We start from the raw sequence: 24097 nt of genomic DNA on the forward strand, positions 1-24097 counted from the left end.
TATTGTTGCTTGAACACACAAAAATTTTCCTTCTCAAGTATGCCTGCTATCCCATATAAGCCTGGGAAATCTGCAGTTTGCTGGTCCGCAGTGAACTAATACAAGATATAAAATCTACTCATTGATAATATAATAGGGATGTTTTAAGGCTGAAGAAAAAACTCAGAATTGAGAAACCTGCTATCTAGTGTTCTCTGTTTTACCACATTTGAGTTGCCTTTCAGCCTATAATTCATATTCTACCCACTGAATAAATGACTCTAGGGAAGTAAGATTCTCTTGGAGAGGAACTTTATTCAATCTTGTGATATTATTTAACATCTAGCCCATCATTTTACTATGAAATAAGGAACCACACACACAAAAAATCATCTTTACTAGTTTCCTGCTTGATAACTGTCCCAGTAAGCAACAATGACCACATTTAATCCAGTTAATTGAAAGACAGGGAAAAGATTTTCTAATACATTTTTGTTTTCAGATATGTCCACCGCATTACAAATGGGATTCTCTGGCATCTGACAAACCCTCACAATGGCTACTGGCCATCTCACACCCAACAGGACACTGCTTATTTCCACCAGGAGATGGCGCATGCCTTTTATTTATTTATTTATTTCTTAAATCCCCAGGAAGGTCTCAGTGCTGCAAAAGCTACATGACCATTCTGCTTCTAAACTGATGGAGCAAACATGTATTTTCAGTGGTAATGCTAGGAAATACTTTGCTAAGGATGTTACTTTGGTCCTTCTACAGCCAGTGGTCAGAGAACAGAATGACCATACTGCAACCACCCATGGCGAACTGGCTGGCACACCACAAAAATCGTATCTTTGGGGTCCCCATAGTACCCAGTGGATTGCTTTGCATATTGCAGGTGCTCAGTATGTGTTTGCTAAAGACATGACCCTGGATAAATCACTTCACCTCAATTAGTCTATTTCCCAAATCTGAAAATAAAAGCGGGGGAATGGACAAGGTGACAGTTAAGGCCTTGAATCAGAAGAGCTTCTGACAACATGACAAATAGCTTGTAAGTATCACATAGCTCTTTCCTTTCTCTCTCCTCCACAAAATGAAACGTGGTGTTCCTGTTAGTAATTTAGTTAGGATCAGTTGGAAATTTTAAAAATGCAATCCCAAATTTGGATAAAATGTTGTTTTTATTTAGTCTGGAAGCCACTAACTGCTGAGTCCCAGACTGTCAATCCACAAAGATTTCACTGAAAATTAAAGAGAAAACAAAAGCTACTCAATCTTTTTTTTTTTTCTATTTCATATTATTTTTTATTTTTATTTTTATTTTTTTTATTATACTTTAAGTTCTAGGGTACATGTTTGCGTTACTCAATCTTTCTCATAGTAGTCTTTTAAGGAAATAAAACATGCAAGAAAATACTGCAGTAATCCAAAAGAAATGAAAAGCATCAAAAACACGAACTGCACACTGGGACATGTGTTACATGGCTGGTTCAAGGAGCTTCAGAAGTAGAGGCTCACAGACTAGGCCAAACCAGAGAGTGCGCCCCTACTCAGACCTTTCCTGATTTTCAGGATTTGTGCCAACACCCACCTTAATGCCTCAGAGGTAAGGGTCAGTGTAATACGTGAACTTATTTCTCTAGGCTCTCCTCCTTACAAAGCCCTTCCCCTCTCAGTCTTGGCAAGACATTGGTCACGCTCACCACTTCTCCTTGCTCCTTTCCCAGCACCGAGCCCTGAGAGCCTCTCTGCCAGAGCAGCTCTGATACAGAACGGGCAAGTACACCTTTGCTGAGCTGGGGACGCTGTGTAATTGCTGGAGACAGGCACAGTCATGGGGCTGTGATCAAATCCAGGTGCCATCGTTCACATGTTCAATGACCTTGGTGAGCATGGTCTTAATTCCTCTGTACTTCAGTTTCCTCATTTGTAAATGGAGATAAAATTGGTAGCTACCTCAGCAATTTCTTGTGAAAATTAAATACTGTTGATATAAATAAATAAATATGATGCTTGACACAACGTGAACAATGGGTATTAATGGCAGTTATTATCATTATTACTATTACTTTCTTTGTTGTTGCATATCTGTCCCGCATCCTTCCTCCCAGAGCCATTCCTCCAAGACTGAGATAAAAATGGTACTCTTGGGTCAGGAGCTGTGGAAGTAGGAAAACATCAGGCAACTAGTCCTAGACTTATCATCATCCCCATGGAAGGAGTTCGATTGTAAGTCTCTCTGAAGACATCACCAGGGACTTACCTCTTGCCTTCACATCCTGAAGAGCTGACAGTTCTCTGTATGGCCTTCCTCTTTACGCTGTTTTCCTTCAGCAAGTTCACATCTCGAGGAAACAAACCTTCCATCAGGTCCATTGTTGTCTTCAGCCTGGAATCTGGATCCAAAATGTCTGCCAGAGATTTGTCTTGGTGGACAATTTCCTTGGCCAGAGCCTCTGTTCTAATGTCTTCTGAGCTCTTCTGAGGATCAGAATTGACTTTCTTTTCTAAACCCTGAGTTCCATTGACTGGATCATGGGTGAGGCTTTGAGTCCGGATGGGTGCTGGCTGCCCACCAAGAGACCCAGCAAGTTGGGGGTGAACACTCATGAAGGAGGGTGGTGTGGACTCAGCCTCTGAACCCTTGATAGAAGTTTGGAGTCTGGGAGCCAGTGTCTGACTACCTACCACATGGGCTGCACCAGGCATGTGCCTTTCCCTTGCAATTGTCACTTGAGAAAGTTTGTTGGAGCTGCCAGGGATATTAAAAAAAGAGAGAGAGAGAAAGAGAGAGTGATAAGAGAAGGGTGATGATAAGAGGGTGGAGGAAGACTGAGGGAGAAGCTTTCCATATCAGGGTTGTAGCTTTCCACATCTTCCACGTTTTCCACATCTTACTGACAGAGCTAATGTTAAAGAATATGGCTTCTGATTGTAAGTGGGTCTCCTGATACCGAACCCCCCCAATTAAAAACATTTACCTACCTAGTCACAGTTCATGCTAGACACACAAACATACATAGATATATACATAGGAGTGGGGTGAGATAGTCACATTTCTGAGGTCAACCCCATCTTTTGAAAACCACAGCACTCTAAAGGGCCTCCTGAGCCCAGCAGCTGGTCAGGAGGTTGTCATCTCCTGAGGAAGATGGAATACGAATTCAGTTTGGGTGAATGTTGCTGTTAGATTCCAGAGATTTCTGAAAGGTCTAGGTTACATTAACGGGGTAGTGGTAATACGTCACTCTTGCGGTGTTTAAAGAAAGCCACTCCAAAGGTGCTGCCAGGCAATGTGTTTTTTTGGTATTTTGAGAGATCACTTGTTCTAGGGACTATATGTTGGGGAATGCTTCTTTCTCATTCTCCTAGTTTCCAAGAGGTTTTCCCTAAACATTACTGATCTTGAGCCCTACTCTTTATTCCTATGGACACGGAGTGATTTTGGAAAGAGAAGCTCAGCATTCACATCCCAGTCTCTTCTCTTTCAAGACTGAGGCTGCCTCAAGGCTGTGTATATTAATATCTATGTGTATTTGTGTGTCTAGCATGACCTTTGATGAAGTAGGTAAACCTGTTTAACTTGGGGGTTCAGTATCAAGGGACCCACTTACAATCTGAAGCCATATTCTTTAATGTTAGCTCTGTCAGTAATAAAAGTGATGTTTTTGTCTTCTATATGCCCTCCTCTTTTGTCTTATTTCCTAACTGATTCAGAACTCAGCCAGGGAGGAGGGATTTACTTGGACCGCCTGAGCCTGTCTTGTCCCCAGAAGTGAAATGTGCCCCTTGGGTTCCAGCTTTCGTTTCTGCCACCCTGACTCCTCGGTACCCAATGACACTGGTCCAACTACCTCCTGAGGCAAACAGATGAACACTCTCCTGAGCTGAGCTGTATAGAAACATCTCCATGCCAGGTCTCTTCTGTGACCAGCAGAAGGACCTGGGCCACCTGGGGTACGACACTCTGCTGTTAGTGAAGGAAACCTGCCCAGTCTGCTCACTCACCTGGGGCGCGGCCCCTCAGGGTCCTCACTGTCCAGCTGCATCTCACACACTGCGTGGGGAGGAGGTGGAGGGAAGTCATCCATGCTATACACCGGGGTTTCCTGACTCGGTGGAGGAGGTGGGGGTGGAGGAAGAGTTTCAAACGTGGGGCTGGACGTGGCCTTAGGGTACAGATCCCTCACAAACACTTCGTCTTCATAATCCTCGCGAGGTGGCGGGGAGTCCCGCAGGACGGATTCAGATATTCGGAGGGAGATCCTCCCTGGAGTGCTCGGGGTCCCAAGAGGCGTGTCTGGGTCAGAAGTGCTGCATGAACTTGGAAGACTCTGCTGTTTTTGATAGTGCTTCAGGTTTGCAAACTCAGGGGCTGAGGATTCCTCAGGAAGGCTGTCCTCTCTGCCTGCGTGGGCCCACTTCACTCGAGAAGGCAGTGGCCACTGAGGCAATGAGAGCCTCTTCCTCGTTCCCTCTTCTACCCCATGCTCTGGGCCATCACCCTCACAGCCTCTTGTACCGGGAGGCTGGGTCAGGGTGTGACCATTGCTTCTGTGGGTCATGGCAGGGGTGTAGGGCGGGAGAGGCTGTCGCCCTGTCTGACCATCCTGTGAGCAGTAGCCAGAGGGAACAGCTGAAGGCAGAGGGGTGCCAAGTGGGGTCAGGGGTGCAGCCCTGGTGTCTGTGAGCTGCCCTTGCGTTCCTGCCAGTGGTAGCCTGGGGCAGGGTGTCCTACTGGCTTGCCTCTGATGGTCCGGGGTTCCAGGACATTCACTAGGAACAGAGGAATCACCAATGGCTTTGCAACCTGAACCACCCCAACGAGGGGTGGGATGGTGGAAGAGCAGCGGCATCTCTTCTTGGCCTCTTTCTGAACAAGTGAGTGACCTGGAACAGCACACAGACAGGAGGGTTACAGCTCTGAAGAAAGGGGCAAGCATGCAGCCCATTGTTCCTTACATAGATGAGAAAAGCACTTAAGAGGAAGGAGGACCTCCTTTCGTCCCCCCAGAAACTGCACACTGTCCTCCCTGGCTGCTCACAGGAAGACCCAAGTTAAACTAGTACTCGACAGGCATAAATTCCTACAGGAAAATGTCACATGGAATGCCTGGGTTCACAAGGCATTTTCTTTTATTAACCCTCTCACCGCCCCCACATCCTGTACACGCCATGCAACGTAAGGCAGCTTTTGAGGACAGGCTTCAGGATATAAAAACAAACAGTACATTTCTGCAGCCCCTTTTAGGACTACTTCAGGAAATAGCTCCCAGCTCTGGGGAAGAATAACACTGCCTTCTTCTCTCCCAGTGTAATCCCCATGGGGGAGGTCTGTTTTGAAAGCATTTGCATGGGCTGCTGAATTTGAAGGTTTTATTTACAATGTTTGGTTACTCTCCTAGTGTTTTCATTTCATCTGATGAAAAATAAAAAGGAGGGGGAGAGGCTCACCTAAGGAGCTAATAAACAGTTACCTCTGGAGAAAGAGGCTGGCAATAATAAGCAAATATGGTACATGGTGATTTAAACAACTGTACTCTAGACTCCGAGGAAAAACCCAACAATTCGCAAAACTTTTGTTATTGTGTTCTAAAGGAGAAAAAAACCACAAAACAAAACAAAGAAAAAAGAGTCTGTGGCACTGCCTGCTATGCAAGAGTTAATGTGAGGATAAAAAGCTTTCCAGCAAACCCACCGTGATTTGTACATTCCCTGTCTGCAGTTCCCTGACTGGCTATGTGAGTGAATCTGGACCGCAGATGGCACATTTCATCTCACAGATCGGACTCCTCTGAGGGAGCGGTGACTCAGTCCCACATCAGAGCAATAATACAGGGCTTGCCACAAGATCATCCAAGTGCCAGGCAAGCAGAATGCGTGGTGGAAGAAGATGGCAAAGAACCAAATTAGCTCTTCTCATGCCTTTATTTTTCCTTTATTATACATAGATGCAGATGGTGAAATAAAGGGCCCACCTCTGTCTCTGATGCAACCCCTCCCTTCCGATGACCGGTCCCTTTCATTCAAACATGGTTTCTTTACCAGGAACCTCTCCATAGCGAAGAGTAGCCACTCTGCACTTCCTGGTGGCTTCCCCCATGGGCATATTAGAAACCCCGAGGAAGGAGATTCGCTGGGGATGCTCTTCCCTTCTCTCATCCATCCTGGCATCCCTAATACCTGGCACCAAGTACCCCCTCAGCAAGTGTCTGTTGAACAGTGACGTCTCCTTTGCCCAGCTGCTCTCCAGACTGTAGCATACAAACTGTTTTTAAACTCAGCATCCTTTAAGAGGACGTGGAGTCAGCTGGAATCTGATGTTTTAACGACTAATTCAGATGCCTTTATTTTATTTAGTATATCTTGAGGCTTTTCTAAAGGGGGAGACATCACTAAAACATACAATAATATAACACTTATCCTTTAAAGATACAGCCCAATAGACTTTCATATGATGTTTTTAGTTTGTGTGACCTTACTTTACACAAACTATACTAAAGTGGCATTTTCTTTTTGAAGATAATATCAGTGGTAAATGCTTAGCTTGGTTGAGAATGCTTCTCCATGGTGATTATTTTGTGTTTTTAGGAATGAAGTTTTGGATAAAAAAAAGACTTTGTTCAAGTCCCCGAGAGGCTCACCCAGAGTCTTGCTGATATGTATCCAGGAATCCTACTATTCAAGAATGGATTTTGAGAGCAATTAGTCTCACCTTTGTTTTGTTTTGCTTTTTTAAAAAAAAGCATTTTTAAAAAATTGTGGCTAAAAAAGCAACATAAAATTTCATCTTAACCATTTTTAAGTTCAGTAGTGTTAATATGTTCACACTGTTGTGAAACAGATCTCCAGAACTTTCACAACTTGCAACCTAAAACTATGTACCCACTAAATAATAACTCCCCATTTTCCCATCCTACTAACCCATGGAAATCACCATTTTACTTTGTGTTTTTATGAATTTGACTACTTTAAGCACTTCATACAAGTGAAATTATACAGTATGTCTTTTTGTGACTGGCCTGTTTCACCTCACATAATGTCATATTGTGGCGTGTGGCAGAATTTCCTTTTTAAGGCTGAGTAACATTCCATTGTATGGCTACACCACATTTTGTTTTATCCAATCATCTGTCATGAGTAGACATTTGGGTTGTTTCCACCTCTTGGTGAATAGTAAATACTGCTGCTATGAACATGGGTGTGCAATATATCTCTTGGAGACCCTGCTTTCAATTCTTTTGGACATATACTCAGAAGTGGCATTGCCAGATCATATGGTAGTTCTATTTTTAATGTTCTGAGACCTCCATGCTGTTTTTCATATGGCTGCACCATTTTATATTCCCACTAACAGTGTGCAAGGTTTCCAATTTCCCCATATCCTCACCAACACTTGTTTTTCGTTTTTTTAATTGCAGCCATCCTAATGTGTGTGAGGTAACATCTCATTGTGGTTTTGAGGTCTCTGATGATTAGTGGTGTTGAGCATCTTTTCACTTGCTTGTTGGCCATGTGTCTGCCATCTTTAGAGAAATGTCTATTTAAGTCATTTGCCCATTTTTATACAGACAAGTAAATTTTTATGTTTGAAATTAACAAGTGAATGTCTGAATTTAGTTCGATTGTTATCCTCTAGTGTTTTTCTTTAAAATGGAAGCTAAAAAGAATGGAGAATAGTTTGAAAGCAGGAAAGAAGTATATAATAATGATAACTATTGTCTCTTTGTGACCCATGAAGGCATCAAACTCTTATAAAACTTGAACAGTGCAAAATCTCTATTTTTCTATAAATTAGGACATTTTATGTTTTTACAAAAGCACTAATGTAAAGTCTGAATTTTCACGTATTTAGAGAGAATTATGTCAGCATGGAGGAAAACTGATCCTAATAAGCATCCATGGAGAACAAAGGGCACATTCTTCCAAATTCCACCTTCCAAATTATTCTGACATTTCAATATTGTCCACAGTTGATGTGATTTCTGTCTTCCTACTATTATTAACAGAGTGACTATGGTAAAAGACCATGCAAGCCTTTAGGAAAAAAAAAAAGAGTGTTATACTTTTTTTGTGTCTTCTTGGTTGTGGTGGTCAGAAAAACACGCTGCAAGCAGAATTTTTAGTATTCAAAATTCATAGTACAGGATCTGTGATCAAGTCCCTCCCATGTTTTCCTGTGGGCTGCACTTTCCATGCCTATGCTTTTCCCCAGGACAGCTGAGAATTACATGTCCTGAAATTATCAATATCTTTTTCAGCAAGCACTAGGCATGCAGCTGCACCTATGCTAATGTCAGTTGCTGAAGAACGGACAAGCATTTCAGTTATTCAACGGTATGTGATGCTTGTCATATTTATTCTTTTGGCATTTTTACAGCTCATAATTTTTTTTTTAACACAGAACTAGTTTTGTTGAGGAAGATTCCCCCTCCCCACAAAATTGCTACCTGTGATTCTCAGATTGTCGATATTGCCACTGAGCCAACAAGCAGTCCACTCACCTGTCACCTTCAATTTTTTTTTTTTCCTTTCCAACTTTTATTTTAGGTTTAAGGATTACATGTACAGGTTTGTTACATGGGTAAATTGCATGTCGCTGGGGTTTGGTGTACAGATAATTTTGTCACCCAGGTAAGCACAGTACCTGATAGGTAGTTTTTTCAATCCTCACCTTCCTACCACTCTCCGCCCTCAAACAGGCACCAGTGTCTATTGTTCCCTTCTCTGTGTCCATGTGTACTTAATGTTTAGCTTCCACTTGTAAGTGAGAACATGCGGTATTTGTTTTTTTGTTCCTGTGTTCATTTGCTTAGGATAATGGCCTTCAGCTCCATCCATGTTGCTGCAAAGGACATGATCTTGTTCTTTTTTTACCTTTGCCCATTTTTAAATAGGGTTATTTGATTGTTTGCTGTTTAGTTCCAACTTTGATTTCAGACCAATTTTCTTTAGCAGTGCTCTAGTTTATTGTTAGTTTTCCCTTGTCTCTAGCTTTTAATTAATGCACCCAAACTAACCAAAGTCCTCAGTCTCACCTTGAATACTTTCTTCCTTGTCAACACAGCTATAGGAGCAAGAGCATATAAATGTAGAAGGCTGATCTTGGCTGGAAAGCAGGTAATTAATATCTACTTCCTGACCATGTTGGCTGCTTCTACTTGACAGTATTAGGTTGTGTTATTAAGAAGGTGAATGTAGAAACAATGATTGAATGAAATATCAGAAAAATTAAGGAAATGGCTTAAAAACATGGAAAGGAGTAGGTAGGGTGTAGGTATATTATCATTAGTAATAATAGATTAAAGTAGATAACTCTGTAATGCTGCATTAAAACTACATACAGAGTACATGGTTCAGAGAAAAACCCTTTCTGGAAATTTATTAAATCCCATGTGAACAGTTCAAAATTTTAAATTCTAAAAAAGTGCTCATTATATTTTTCTACCTAGAATATGATTTTGATGGCATTTTAAAAAAATGACTTTCCTCTGTTTTCTATCCCCACATGTATAAAATTATGATTTTGAGCTTTATTTTTCACCTCCAATGCTTACAGTTTGCCTTCCTCTGTGAAGCTGTTCATGAAATGCCCATTCTTCCCTAGCACTGTGGTCACCAGACATGATGCTCTGCACACAGAGCTGGATGAGATCAGTCACACAGGAGCCCCTGTTTGTGAGAGCCAAGGGGCATGCGCGAGAAAAGCACCTCCATTAATTATTCTGTTGTCAAACTGGTTAGCCAAGTCTACCTTGTCCTCAATAGCACATGTTCAAAACCTATTTTGAACAAGTGTCATTCTCAAAGAAAATCATTTCTAAATGGAAAATAAAAAGTTATCTGTGGCCTAGACAAATCAAAAAAGCATGTGACACTATACAACATCATATTTCAATTTCTTGTAGAAAGGAATAAGAGTAGTTTAACACCACCAGCATTCATACGCGGAGAGCATCATAAGTACACATACATACCTAGATCCAGGACCAGCCAAATAACATGGATCCTTCACAAGACCAAAGCCATTGTCTTGCCCCAAAAGCACATCCTTGAAACACAAGAAAGACACAGCATTACTGCCAATAAACAGGTGTTTAAATTTACCAAGGGGGTGGGGTAAAAAGAAAAAACACCTATTTACTGGCAGCCTACTATTGTCAGGCCACGTGGTGGCACTCTTACATAATCCCATGGCATCGATGCAGGAGATAAGCCGAAGATTTTTTTTAAAAAAGTGGCAGAGTCAGAATTTGAACTTTAGTCTGTCTCACCAGGTGCCTCCTCTAACAAAGATGTTTCCTAAGTAAGAGAAGTCTCCTAACGATTATCTCCGAAGTTCAAAACAACTGTTAAACTTGAAATAGGATAACGAAGACAATGAATTCAATGGGTCAAACTTTTCAAATGGCAATAGGGAAATATGAGAGATGATGTGAAAGGATAGACTATTACATTTTGCAAAAATCTCAAATGTTCTTAGTTACAATTAGTGAAGATATGAATTTGGATTGTAATTGGGTTGCAATAAGTTCTGGGAAAAAGTTCACTCACATGTGAGATCAATAACTCTAGGGACTTTTCAGGGGTAGTGTTTTTTTATCAATGAGGGTATATCCTGGAGTCCTGAAAGGGTTGTCAGTTTTTGACAGTATACAATTTGGTCCCTGTGTTCAGGTCCATGATGAAGATGATGATGTTGCCATTGATGATAATACATTCAACTCCCAATTATTTATGACAGGAGACAAGCAAAAACCAGAAAAAAATAAATCCATATATAATCTCTAACTTAATTTCAGTAATTTATTTTGCCATTTAACCCTGCCCAAAGGGTTAACTGCTCTTCACCCCATTCCTCATTGTTTTTGTTTAGTGGCTGAGAAACTAACAAGCAATGGCAAGGGTCAAAGGTGATAGCAGGCAGAAGAAACAAACCCCTGAACATCATTCATAATTGCAGCTACCGGTACTGGGTATTTACTGTGTACCAGACACTCTGCTAAGTACCCTGCACCAAAAAATTATATGCCTGGAATATTAGGCACTTGACTTTTCTTTTTTTGTAACTTAATCTTTTTAACAATTGGAAGCGGGGTATGTAATTGCAGCTCAGCGAGGTGACATATCTTGCTCACAGTTAAGTAAGTGGAGAAACTATGATTCAAGCCATGATCTCTTCAAAGCCCAAGGTCTTGCCATGGAATCTTTACAGGTTGAATGGCAGCTGGGTTGGATGCAATCAGACTTGAATGGCTTGAGAAAAATGAATTCCATATGTTCTGATTCACTCAAGTATCATTGTAGGGAATGAGAATTCCTGCTCTCCATGAAATTTATGGTCCTTTAAAAGTCTTTTCCCACCACTTTTCCCTATGTTGACATGAATGTGCCACTTTGCCAATAATTAATTGGAAAAGCCTAGGTCCCATGTGAGCTCCTAACCCAGTAAAGTATAAATATATATTCATATCCTATTATATCCTTTGCATTTCAGTTTGACAATGAATCTAACTTCTGTATTCACATGATTTGGCCCCTACAATATCAAGCTTAAACTATTTATATGGATGTGGGTAAAATAAAGGAATCAGACCCAGTAATAAATGATTGAGAGAATTCTCTGAATCTTCTGTCAATCAGAATACCACTTGGACAAAGGAAAATATCTTCCCAATCTGATACAAGTCCAAGGAAGATAAATTCCTGTTGCATTTCTTGCTTTAATTTAAGCATATATTCACTGTCAAGTCTTAATTTTCTATAAACTGGTAAGAAGTACAAAGTACTTATTATGGCAATTACAGCAAAAAAACAGTGGCTATGGGAAAAATACTAGGCATAGAATTATACCAACTTGTTGTCTAATTTATTTTTGTTAATTATCTCAAAATTGACTTAAAAATACACCAGTTCTTAGCATACTTAATAATGTAAATCAGCTGGGCACGGTGGCTCACGCCTGTGATCCCAGCACTTTGGGAAGCCGAGACGGGCGGATCACGAGGTCTGGAGATCGAGACCATCCTGGCTAACATGGTGAAACCCCGTCTCTACTAAAAGTACAAAAAAAATTACCCGGGCATGGTGGCGGGCGCCTGTAGTCCCAGGTACTCGGGAGGCTGAGGAAGGAGAATGATGTGAACCCAGGAGGCGGAGCTTGCAGTGAGCTGAGATCGCACCACTGCACTCCAGCCTGGGTGACTAAGCGAGACTCCATCTCAAAAATAAAAAATAAAAAATAAAAAATAATAATGTAAATCTAAAGTCTACTGAATCTCAGTCCTCTTGTTTTGGGTTCCAAGTTAGTTATCTCAGTATCTCTGTCACTGATGAAATGTGAAGACAACAATATTCACCTACTTTAGAATATTTCAAGTAACTACTAAAATTAACTAGAAATCCTTATGAAAAATCTGATGTGAAAAATACAGTCATGTGTCACTTAACAACAGGGATATGTTCTGAGACATGCATCATTAGGCAATTTTGTCCTTGTGCAAACATCATAGAGTGTGCTTACAGAAACCAGATGACATAGACTGCTACATCCCTAGGCTATATGGTATAGGCCTATTGCTCCTAGGCTACAAACCTGTACAGCATATTACTGTACTGAATACTGTAGGCAGTTGCAACACAATAGGTATTTTTGTTTCTAAACATGGAGAAGGTATGGTAAAAGTATGGTATTATAATCTTATGGGACCACTGTCGCATATCTGGTCCATCCTTGACCATTCTATGATGCATGACTGAAATAGTAATCAATAAATGTTAAAATGAAATAAATTCATTGGCTGATATTTTCAGATACAGAACGTTTAACTCTTGCCTCTCTTTCCCCATTCCCAGCCTCTTTTTATTCAAGGAGACGGCATGGTATATTGACTTAAAGACTGCAGTCAGACAGTATGGGGTCAAAACCTCACCCTACTACCTTGGGCAAATTTTGTATCCTCTTTGTGACTTGGTTCATTCTTCTGTAACTTAGAGATAATAACAGTATTTACCTCATTGCACAGATGTGAGGACTAATTTTATTTTATTTTATTTTATTTTTTGAGACAGAGTCTCGCTCTGTTGCCCAGGCTAGAGGGCAGTGGCACGATGTCAGCTCACTGCAACCTCTGCCTCCTGAGTTCAAGCAATTCTCATGCCTCAGTCTCCCAAGTAGCTGGGACTACAGATGCACACCACCATGCCTAGTTAATTTTTGTATTTTTAGTAGAGACAGGGTTTTGCCATGTTGGCCAGGCTGATCTCAAACTCCTGGCCTCAAGCAATCTACCCACTTCGGCGTCCCAAGGTGCTGGGATTACAGGTGTGCACCATCGCACCCAGCCAAGACTAACTTTATACTTATAAAACACAATACAATGACTGGCACACAGCAAAAATTTGATTATTGTTAGCTATTTGTATCTTCACATTTTGTGGAAAGTCGATTCTGTTTTGTATAAGCTTAAACGTGCGCGTGTAGAAAGGTACTAAAAAAGATTTACATGTTGCATTCCACAGAATCAAGTCTATATCCAATACTGTGGTTCCATGCATTGAGCAATTTCCTCCGCAATTCAATAAGGTTTGTCACAGCATCTCATAGTGATTATGTTACACATCAGACAAAGTACTGTGAGAACCAGAGAAGTCTCTAACTTAGCATCTGGGGGAAAAATCCCCACCAGTAATCTTATTTCTCCAAGAGTTTCTCTTTATAGGCTCTACTATATTTTAAATCTATGCAATGAACAGATATACATTTCTGTCTCTAAGGTAGAAATGTTGGATATCTTTCTGTAGCTTTGCAGGTCCTACCCACTTTTAACAGGTTAAGCTTTCCAAGATCTCACAGAAAGAAAGTGGCAACAGGCAAGAGTCTGATGTGCACTTAAGCTCTACCACTAATATCTATTTATTCTGCAATGAAGAAGAATTACGGAGAGGAAAATGGAAGGTTGCATGTTTCAGAGAGGATTTCAAGCTGGCTGAAGAAAGGCCAGACCTGCCAAATATATGAGAAGGTCTCAGGCTACAAGTAGTTCAAAATGGTAGCCTCCTGCAGTCATTATTTCAGGCCAGAGATGGATCGTCATATACAGAGGAACTGATTTCCATGATGACTTTGTTTTTGGAGGCAGAAAGGCCTCACTAATGAGAATTTTGAAAAATAGCTAAATCCTTGCCAAAAACTTGTAAAATCCTACCCTGTCAGCATCTGACTGGTAAGAGCAAGCAGCATTTGTTGGAGATAGTATCAACTAAGCCAGCAGCAGAAACACACTCCACATTTTGGTTTTAACTCAGGCAGACAGCCTCTACAAGGTCACTTGTCAGAATTCTCTAAAGCAAGGATGAGAAAAATGATTAACAAACCTTCCCAAAAGCTTACTGGTAATGTTCTTGAAATGTATTCAGTAGGAAATATATATATATATAATAACTACAATAGTTATGTGGTGAGAGTAACTTTGTTTTATTTTTAACTCATCATAACTACAAATAAGGCAGATGACGAAGAGGATGCAAGGAGCAGACCGCCTTGCCATGAGATGCTTCTCCAGTCAGCTAGGGTCTGGCTGCTGTGCACGAGACCAGGAGGAAGTTCAAGAATGCAGTCCTGGCACAGTGACAATATAAGAGATGATGCGGCCGGGCGCGGTGGCTCAAGCCTGTAATCCCAGCACTTTGGGAGGCCGAGACGGGCGGATCACGAGGTCAGGAGATCGAGACCATCCTGGCTAACACGGTGAAACCCCGTCTCTACTAAAAAAAAATACAAAAACTAGCCGGGCGAGGTGGCGGGCGCCTGTAGTCCCAGCTCCTCGGGAGGCTGAGGCAGGAGAATGGCGTAAACCCGGAAGGCGGAGCTTGCAGTGAGCTTAGATCCGGCCACTGCACTCCAGTCCGGGCGACAGAGCGAGACTCTGCCTGCCTCAAAAAAAAAAAAAAAAAAAAAAAAAAAAAAAGAGATGATGCATTGTTCAGAAATTTCAGAATTTGTTGGAGCAAAGTAGTACAAAAGAAGTATTTCATTTGGAAATATTTCCCCCTCTGCCTGCATATTCCCCAAATTAAATAACATCTAAATATGGCATTCCCTTTATGAAAAGGGTACCCAAGTACTGTTCTGTATTCACTTGTTTTTCTAAAAAGTTTTCCAAATAATACAAAGTATTTAATCGGGATTTGGAGGAATCTCTTCACTTCCCTTAACACCCATGTTTTAGCTTTATTTCTTAATCAACCAGGCTTAAGAAATATTTGGGGGAAAAGATAAAATAACATTGACAGCCATCCAACCAACCTCTAAGACAAAATAACAATATCTAATGGGGAATAAACAATAATGATTTGGTTTTCACCTAAGCATTTCTATTTTCTTTAAAACATGGGGAGAGAAAGGAGGGTGTTTAGACTGCTATGCAGTTAAGCTGCTAAAATCTATCAAGCTAGATGAAATTGTATGTTACATACATGGATTTTAAATGTGTGTTAGTGGTAGGATAGGGAGTTGGAATTAGCTCTGTTCATTCTGAAGGAGTAAAAAGCTACTGAAGGCTTATGGGAAGTTGCCTCTACATTTGTCGGGGGTTTATACTGGGAGAATATATATCTGTACAATTCTAAACAGAAAACATCTGGGAAGGGACAGTATTTTCTCTCAGAAGGGAGTTTGTATGTGTGTGCTAGAGTGCAGCAAACTTCTCAGCCAGTAACTGCTGAATCTTTCTTTGTCTCAACTGGTTTCTTCCGATCAATGTATTCCCTCTCGCTTAATCTCTTGTCATCATGCCCATCTTTTACATCCTGGCCCCAAATCCCATTTCCCTTCAGGAGAAGCACTTTCAGATCACCTCAGAATTAATCACTTTCCTTACCATAGCATATTATTGATCACCATTCCCAAAGCATTCACTAGTCATATTAGAATTATTTTTATATAAGGTCGTATTCCTTGCTTAATTGTGAACCCCAGAAAGGCATGAGCCTTTTTTTCCTTTGTGTATCCTTTGATGCTGTAACACAGCATTTTTCATACAACACATGCTCTACAGATGCTTGCTGAATGGCTGACTTCTCTGAAAGGGAAAACAGCAGAATCTGAGAGGGGGCAGTGGAGCAGAGTTCTTCCTTCCCTGTGCTAACAGGTATGTGATTCCTATTATTTTCTTTGGTGGGAAGGGAAGCATGAGGCAGGCCACTGCTCTCCAGTGGAAGTGAAGCCTGAGGATAGGCTAAGAATTGGGGAAATTAATAGGCTCCTAGGAGTCAGAATGGTCAGCTTCTATTCCTAGCATTGCTTAAAATTTTCAGGGGAAAGTACTTTATAACCCTTGCAGCATTTGGTGCCTTTATTAGAAAATCCTTTTATGTGAGATTTTGAGTTTTTATTTTCTCCTCACCAGGATAATGCACAGAAAGAACTCAGGTGGGAGTCTGAGAGACAGGGGTCTGACATGTATAATATACTCTACTGCACAGGATTATCATGAGGGTTAAATGAAATAATAAATGTAGATTACACTTAGCTCAGGACCTGCCACACCCTTAGTCGAGGGCCAGGAATTCAATAACCAATGACTATCAATGTCAATCACTCTAGCTATTTTGTAGATGCAATAGAAACATTTCTATGTTCCAATAGAAACAGAAAGGGTGCAAAGCTAAAACGTTTTAAATACTCAGATCCAGACTCTAATCCACTAAAAAACAAAAAACAAAAAAGATAATCCCTAATTTTTCCTAACCTTGCATTTTTGCATTGAGAGGTGGTGACTTCCTAAAAAGGAGATAGATAGATAATCTGTATAACAATATAGGTAATCTAGATACCTATATCTTTGTAAGGAAACCAGGCAGGGACACTTGAGAAACTCAACTCATGAAAACAAATGCTACTTTTCTGTTTTCACAAGGAAACCTGAACTGGGAGGGGCGGTGAGAGTGTGGGGGGTTGGGGAGTCCCATTAAAGCTTCTAGGGAGGAAGGGACAGTCCGAGGCCAGGACTTGCTGGTTGCACGTACCTGGTGCTTGTCTGCAGTGGCGGGAGATGACCTGGACCTCACGTGGACAGGGCCGGCGAGGACGTCTGAGCGTTCCAGCAGGTCCTCAGCCGACATGGACTTTCCGGCCCTGGCCCCCCAGGAGGATGGCTCCCTGTGGGTCTCATCCACTCTCTGGGTGCCCTTTGTTCCACCATTTGCTCCACTGAGCAGCTCCCTTGGTACCTGTGGGTCCCCGCGTCGCCGTTCCCAGAGGCGGCGGCCACCGGCAAAGGAGCTGCTGCGATCTCGGGGAGCCTGCGGGGTTTCTGCAACTGTGGCCGGCAGGAGTATGGCCTCCCTGCGGGGCTGCAGGCTGGGCTCCCGCAGCGAGCTCAAGCTGGAGGCTGAGGTGAGGCTGGAGCCTTCGAGAGCCGCGGGGCCAGGCTGGAGGTAGGCACTCTGGGCGCGCTCGCGCAGTGGCCCGGGCTCCTGGAGGCTGCAGCCGGCGGCGGAGGTAGGCCGCTTGCCGGTCTTGCGCTGGATGTAGTCCGCCAGGGCGCTCTGCTGGAACTGCTTCAGCTCGGGCCCCGACAGGCTGAGCGTGGAGCAGGCCTTGCCATCGCGCTCGAAGAGGCGGCGCCGGTCGGCCACGCTGCTCTTCCTCTGCGGGCCCAGGGGTGTTGGTTCGGCCTCCTCCGCGACCCCTACCTCGTTCATCTTCTCGGGCTCGGAGTAGGAGCGCTTCTTCTGCTCCGGAGTCAGGCGCCGGCGAGCCCCTCTGCGGGCGGCAGGAGGCACGGGCCTGGCCAGGTCGCCCTCGGCAGGGGTCACACTGTGCCGCTCGCGGGGCGTGTGCGGGGAGGCGGAAGCCGGCGCCTCGGGGCTCCGCAGCCCCACGTGGGCCGAGGAAGGCCGCGGCCGCCAGGACTTCGATGCCACAGGCGCCCCCAGCTCCAGGTCCCGGCGTCGAAAGGAAGTGGCCCCCAAGACACGAGACTGTGCATCCTTGATGCTGTTCCGGTAGGCGCGACTGAAGGGGGCATCCAGCAGGGGCGACTCGGGCGAGCCGGGCATGTCCCGCCACTCGGGCTCCCTCTCTGGCTCGCTGGAGAGCTGGAAGGTGCTCTGGCTGCGGAGGAGCCGAGCGTCCGACCTCTGGGGGCCACGGCCGCTGTCCGAGGCTCCTCCGCTCAGCTGCTGACCACAGGGCTGCCGGGAAGCCTCTTCCAACTTCAGCTCCCCGTTTTTGAAGTGCTGCTCCCCGTTGCCTAGGGGTTCAGCTGACTCAGAGAAACGGATATGGGCTTTTATCTCCTCGAAGTCATTCCCAGAAGTACTGGAAGTTGAGACGGTCCTGTGGGGCCTATAGTTATGGCCAAAACCGGAGCCCCCCACACTCGGTCTCTGGCTCCCTTGCTCTCGCTGCTCGAATTTGGAGACCTTCTCCAGCACCGAGCAGTGGGGCTTCCCGTACTGAAAGCCCTGAAGAGCCGAGGCGCTGCCTGGGCCGGGCCCCCTCCGGCCGAGACTGGATGTGTGCGGGTGCGAGGCGGCAGGCAGCTCTTCAGGCCTTGGGTCTGTGCTGTGGAAAGAGGCCGAGGCACCGGTCCTCCCCTCGGGCCGCGGGTAGGAAACCTGCCGGTCCAGATGGCTCCCGAGGTCAGGAGCGGCTTTCCTCCCAGGGTCTTCTGCCTTGGTGTTGACTGCACAGGTGGGCCTGCCCCCCGGGTAACCCTCCTGGGCTCCTCGGCCTAGCTCCAGGCTGCTGTGTCTTCTCAGACTCTCAGGAATGTTTTGGAGAGATGAGAAGGCTGACTTGGTCTTGCCAAAGTTGCCTGACAGGCTCTGGCCTAGGCTTTCTCTCTCCAGCCTCCTCCAGAGGTTGGCATTGTGGTCTTCCTGGAAATCACCCTCCCAAGGCTCTGAGAGCCTGGAAGATCTCTTGTCTTCACCCGCTTGCCAGGCCTGAGCCTGAGGGCATTTGAGGCTGTGGGGATGAGAAGATGGTTTGTTGCTGTGGGTGCTCTTTCTCTCATTGGAATGTGGGCTGTTGCCTTGGGGAGGTGTGAGATGTCTCTTCAGGGAGGCATCCTCCTCATTTTCAGGCACTGAAGAAAAATGGACTTTGGAGGGGACATACTTGACTGTAGCTTCTGGTTTCTTCTCCACCGGGGACAGCAAGTCATGTTCTAAGGGCTGGCAAAAGGCAAACCCAGGCCTGCTAGATCCATTCTGGTTCCCATTCTCATCAATGGTAGCCATCTTGTTGCACGCTCCCTGAGGGGCTACGTATCCACTCTCCTTGGCCAGTGCAGGGTACAGCATACCGTTGCTACTCACAGAAGGCTGAGGCACCTGGGCAAAGTGTGGCTCCAGGGAAGGTACAGGGTAGATGCTGGTCGGCAGCAGAGGTTGGCCAGGTTGGGCCTTCTGGGTATAGTTATGCTTGGGCTTCACTGGGGGGCTGTTCTCTGGACTCTTCTCCAGCACAGTATGCAGCTGCTCCTCTATGAATGGAGACTTCAGGGAGCCTAAAGAGTTTGCCTGAGGCCGGCAGAGCCGTTTCTGATCAAGGCTAGACCAGGAGCTGGGCCGCTCACGGTGCCGAAATGCTGCATAACTGTCACTCCGAGCTGGAGGCAGGGGTGCACCCACCTTAGGAGGAAGGTTGTCGGTGGCAGTCTCCAAGGAACTGGGGCACTGCTGGCTCCAGGATGGGGGTGGCACTCCCTTGCCCCGAGGAATATTAGACCATTTATCATAGCCCTGACCATCTGCTGAGGCTCGGGCCTCCCTACCTTGAAGCAGCAGGGCTGAAGAGTTCACCTCATACTCTGCTGAGACTCCCCTCCGGGTGTCATAGACTGTCTTGACATAGCGAATATCTGCCTGCCTCATCCCTTCAAGAAGGCCACCTCGAGCAGAAGTATTGTCCATGGAGCTTGAACGCTCCCGGGCAGAGATGCCAGGGGGTGGATACTCCAGGATGCTAGAACTGGTGGAGAAAGAGCTGTAAGCCGAGTCTCTCTTGTTATGGAAGTGGCTGAGCTGGTCAATGCTGCCGGTGGACTTGGCAGGGGAAAGATGACAGGGTGGGTATACCCCACTGGGCTCCAGGCTCTCCATGCTCCCCTGGGAGCTGCAGTGGTCAGGGCTCCGCCTTAGATAGGCATGGTCATAGTTGGAGAGGTCACTAGTAGAGGAGCTGGAAGAAAGGGAGACAAAGCAGTCAGCACCACTGAGCTGTTATCATTTAGTAGGCTTACAGGCAGAGGACCCAGCTTATAAATGTTCTCTTATGCAAGAGGTTTGGTGTTTGGAAGTGTGGGTAAAAAGGGCCATATTTGGACCTTGCTCAGCCTCCTTGTTTGTCATTGCTAGGAGTAACTGCCCAACACTCTAACCTATCTGCCTCCACGCCAATTAATCACCCAGGATAGCAAGGAGGAATGAGGAGCTCAGAGGAAGCCACGTGGCCTTTGGGCACAGGCAGCACTTTGATGTGATTTGCTGCATGCTGGAAATGACATTCTGCATGTGCCAAGAAATGAGAGAGGTGGAAGAGTGATTGAGACCGAAATTGTGTGTCTACTGGGGTTGTTTGTGGGAAGAGGAGAAAAGCTTAGTAAGAGAATAGGCACGGGTGAAGGAGACTTTGTGTGCTCATGTGTATGTTTTTAGTTAATATCTTTCCTTTTTATGGAATTGAAGGATACACCCTGGCAATCTTCCTGGAATCTCAACTGCAATAGAAACAATTTGTTTGTGGTAAGAAAGCTAAACACAAAGCTGAATGAGAGAAATTAGAGTCAGAAAAAGCTCATGAGAGGCAGAGAGAAGGGGAAAGAGGGAAGGAAAGGGAAGCTTTATGAGAAGGCTTAATCATAGGGGCTCTTGGGTGCTGGGATTCCATCACCTGTGGATGACTTCCAAAAGCCAAAGCAAAGCCTCCTCATACATTTAGGAGGGCAAGACCTTCTCATTTACAAGCTCCTCTAGATGGTTTTCAGAGCCCGTCTGGAGAAGAGGAAAAAGACTATCAATCATGGCATTGTAAACTCCAGAAAGTTGTCTCAAAATAAAATTACTTATAAACTCAAAAAAAAAAAAAAAATATATATATATATATATATATATATATATATATATATATATATATAACTTAAAACTCGACAGTAAGAAAACAACCTGATTTAAAAACTGGCCAAAGACATCCTAAGAAGATATACAGATGGTAAATAAGCAAATGAAAAGGCTGTCATCATAAGTCACTAGGAAATTATAAATTAAAACAACAAGATACTGGGGAACATGTTCTCAGGACCTCCTGAGGGCTGTGTCATAGGCAAAAACAACAAACAAACAACCAAACCAAACCAAGATACCACTACACACCTATTAGAACAGCCAAAATCCAGAACATTGGCAACACCAAATGCTGGTGAGGATGTGGCACAAGAGAAGCTCTCATTCATTGCGGGTGGTAATGCAAAATGGTGCAGCAACTTTTAAAAGAAGTTTGGCAGTTTCGTACAAAATTAAACATACTCTTACCATAAGATCCAGTGATCACATTCCTTGGCATTTATCAAAAGGAGCTGAAAACTCATGTCCACACAAAAACCCACACAGGGATGTTTACAGCAGTTTTATTCATAATTGCCAAAACATGGAAGCAACAAGGCTGTCCTGCAGTAGGTGAATAAACTGTGGTATATCTACACAATGGAATGTTACTCATTACTTAAAAAAAAAAAAAAAAAAAAAGCTGTCAAGCCATGAAAAAAATATGAAGGAAACTAAAATGCATTTTACTAGATGAAAAATGCCAGTCTGAAAATGCTACAAACCATATGATTCCAACTACATGACTGACATTCTGGAAAAGGCAAAACAATGGAGACAATAAAAAGATCAGTGGTTGCCAGGTCTTAGGGGCGATGCAAGGAGGAATGGGTGGAGCACAGAGGATTTTTAGGGCGGTGAAACTATTCTGTATGATACTATAATGGTGGATACATGTCATTATACATTTGTCCAAACCTACAAAATGCACAACAGCAACAGTGAACCCTAATATAAACTATGGACTTTGGGTGATTATGATGTGTCAATGTAGATTTATCAGTTGTAAGAAATGTACTACTCTGGTGGGGGCTGCTGATAATGGAGGAGGCTATGCATGTATGGGGACAGGGGCTATATGGGAAATCTCTGGACTTTCTGTTCAATTTCACTGTGAAACTAAAACTGCTCTAAAAAATGTCTGTCTCTGTCTCTCTATATATACACATGGGGAGGGCATATAGGAAGGAATAAGTGGTTCCAATGTTTGTGACTCACTGTTCTCTAAAGAAGGGTAAATCACTAGAAGTTCTTGCCCAAGATTTTCTATTTTTAAATGGATAGGCATTTCAACACTATTAAAATTCATGATGTATTCTTATATTTCTAGATCACATGTAAATAAATGTAGTGTCTTATTGGCCAAGTATGTGATAATGCCTTGTGGCTGGAATATCTCCAGATAATATGTTGAGACTAGAAGAACCATATTCTGAGTCCAAATTTGTGCTGGAATTTAAGGAAAAGAAGACCATACTTCCAGCAGCTCTCCTCAAGAATGTAATATTTCTGTATCAGAACAAGTCAGCTTACTGAATGGCACATCCTACTTTGGGACGGCTAGGTATAAATTCAAGGGAGAAAGGAAGGAAATAGTTCCCAAACCAGCCAGATCAGGGAAATCAGACCTGGTACTCAATGGCATGGCATATGTCAAAGATTCTACCCTCTACCCCGAATTTCTTCATTCCCTTCTAAATAAAGAGGTTGTACTAAAGAGGCATTAGACAGCCTTGTTGTGGATAATCCTGTATGACCCAGTCTGCTTCCTTTTTAGAGCTAATACTTCCAGGGGAAATGGAACCCCGTAAGGGCCGTTTCATTCACCATTTCTATGAAGGTAGGAAACATTAGGTAATCCTCCTCCCAACTGCTGAGAATTTTAGCAGTCTTCATTGAAAGGATAATTCAAATCTAACTTAGGAACACACACAACAAATCAAAGTAAATAAACTGATAGTTAACTGAAACACTACTGAGTGGGGAAAATACCATCACTAACATATCTTTGTTTGTTTGTTTGTTTGTTTTTTTCTTTGAGATAGAGTCTCGCTCTGTTGCCCAGGCTGGAGCGCAGTGGCGCGATCTTGGCTCACTGCAACCGCCGTCTCCCAGGTTCAAGCGATTCTCCTGCCTCAGCCTCCCGAGTGGCTGGGATTACAGGCGTGTGCCACCACGCCCAGCAAATTTTTGTATTTTTAGTAGAGATGGGGTTTCACCATGCTGGCCAGGCAGGTCTCAAACTCCTGACCTCAAATGATCCACCCTCCTTGACCTCCCAAAGTGCTGGGATTACAGGTGTGAGCCACCATGCCTGGCCTAACATATCTTAAAATATAGATGGTGTCTACAAATATGAAATCTCTGTTACACATATCTCTAATCAGACCAGTGGAAGGGTATTGTGGGTTCCTTCCTGTAGCAAACCTAAGGTAGAAAGGCCATGGGAGGCCTCTGTCAGGTGCTCTCCCTCCTACCCAGAGAGGGTTCTGTCCCTTCGGAATTACCATTCCCAAGCTGCCTGGGGAATAGAGGCGCTGATATCACTCTCTAGGATAAGTTCTTCCACTGCTGTCTGGAAATAATTCATTTTTATTACCTTTGCCATTGATACCTCCAAAATGGCACTTTTAACGATGGGTAAGAAAACTTGGAATGAAGGTTTTCAATCCTGCAACAATTCCAACTCACATAAAACCAGCCTTACTGTCAAGAGGGGTGCATCTTGAGTATATCAAAGTTCTTACTACGGTCTGACTACTTCTCCAGCCTTTTTCTTTCGCTCTTCTTCTTGCTCCCTGCACTCCAGCATAATAGTTTCCCTGCTGAAACTCAAACCCAGGAAATTTATTCCTATCTCAGGGTCTTAGAGTCTTTGTACTCGCTGCACCCACCACCTGGAATGCTCTTCACCTGGCTTACTCCCTCCTTTCATTCAGAGAGGGCCTCCTGGAACTAACTAAAGAGTATCTCTTCTCTCCTGTGTGCCTGTTACCCTGCT

At 43.8% G+C, this 24097-nt stretch overlaps 1 protein-coding gene across 2 annotated transcripts in view; it reads right to left on the reverse strand.

Moving 5' to 3' along the window:
* Positions 1-24097, reverse strand: part of SHROOM3 (shroom family member 3) — a 203691-nt gene that overhangs the window by 25626 nt on the left and 153968 nt on the right. For both annotated transcript variants that reach the window (XM_010361721.2, XM_010361654.2), the window contains 4 exons: positions 17011-20176; positions 9960-10033; positions 3991-4872; positions 2246-2734 (listed from right to left, as the gene is read on the reverse strand). In XM_010361721.2, the coding sequence (XP_010360023.2) occupies positions 2246-2734; positions 3991-4872; positions 9960-10033; positions 17011-20176 (4611 nt within the window). The remainder of the gene's footprint in view (positions 1-2245; positions 2735-3990; positions 4873-9959; positions 10034-17010; positions 20177-24097) is intronic.

Source organism: Rhinopithecus roxellana, chromosome 2 (assembly GCF_007565055.1).
Source record: "Rhinopithecus roxellana isolate Shanxi Qingling chromosome 2, ASM756505v1, whole genome shotgun sequence".
In the NCBI taxonomy this organism is placed as follows: domain Eukaryota; kingdom Metazoa; phylum Chordata; class Mammalia; order Primates; family Cercopithecidae; genus Rhinopithecus; species Rhinopithecus roxellana.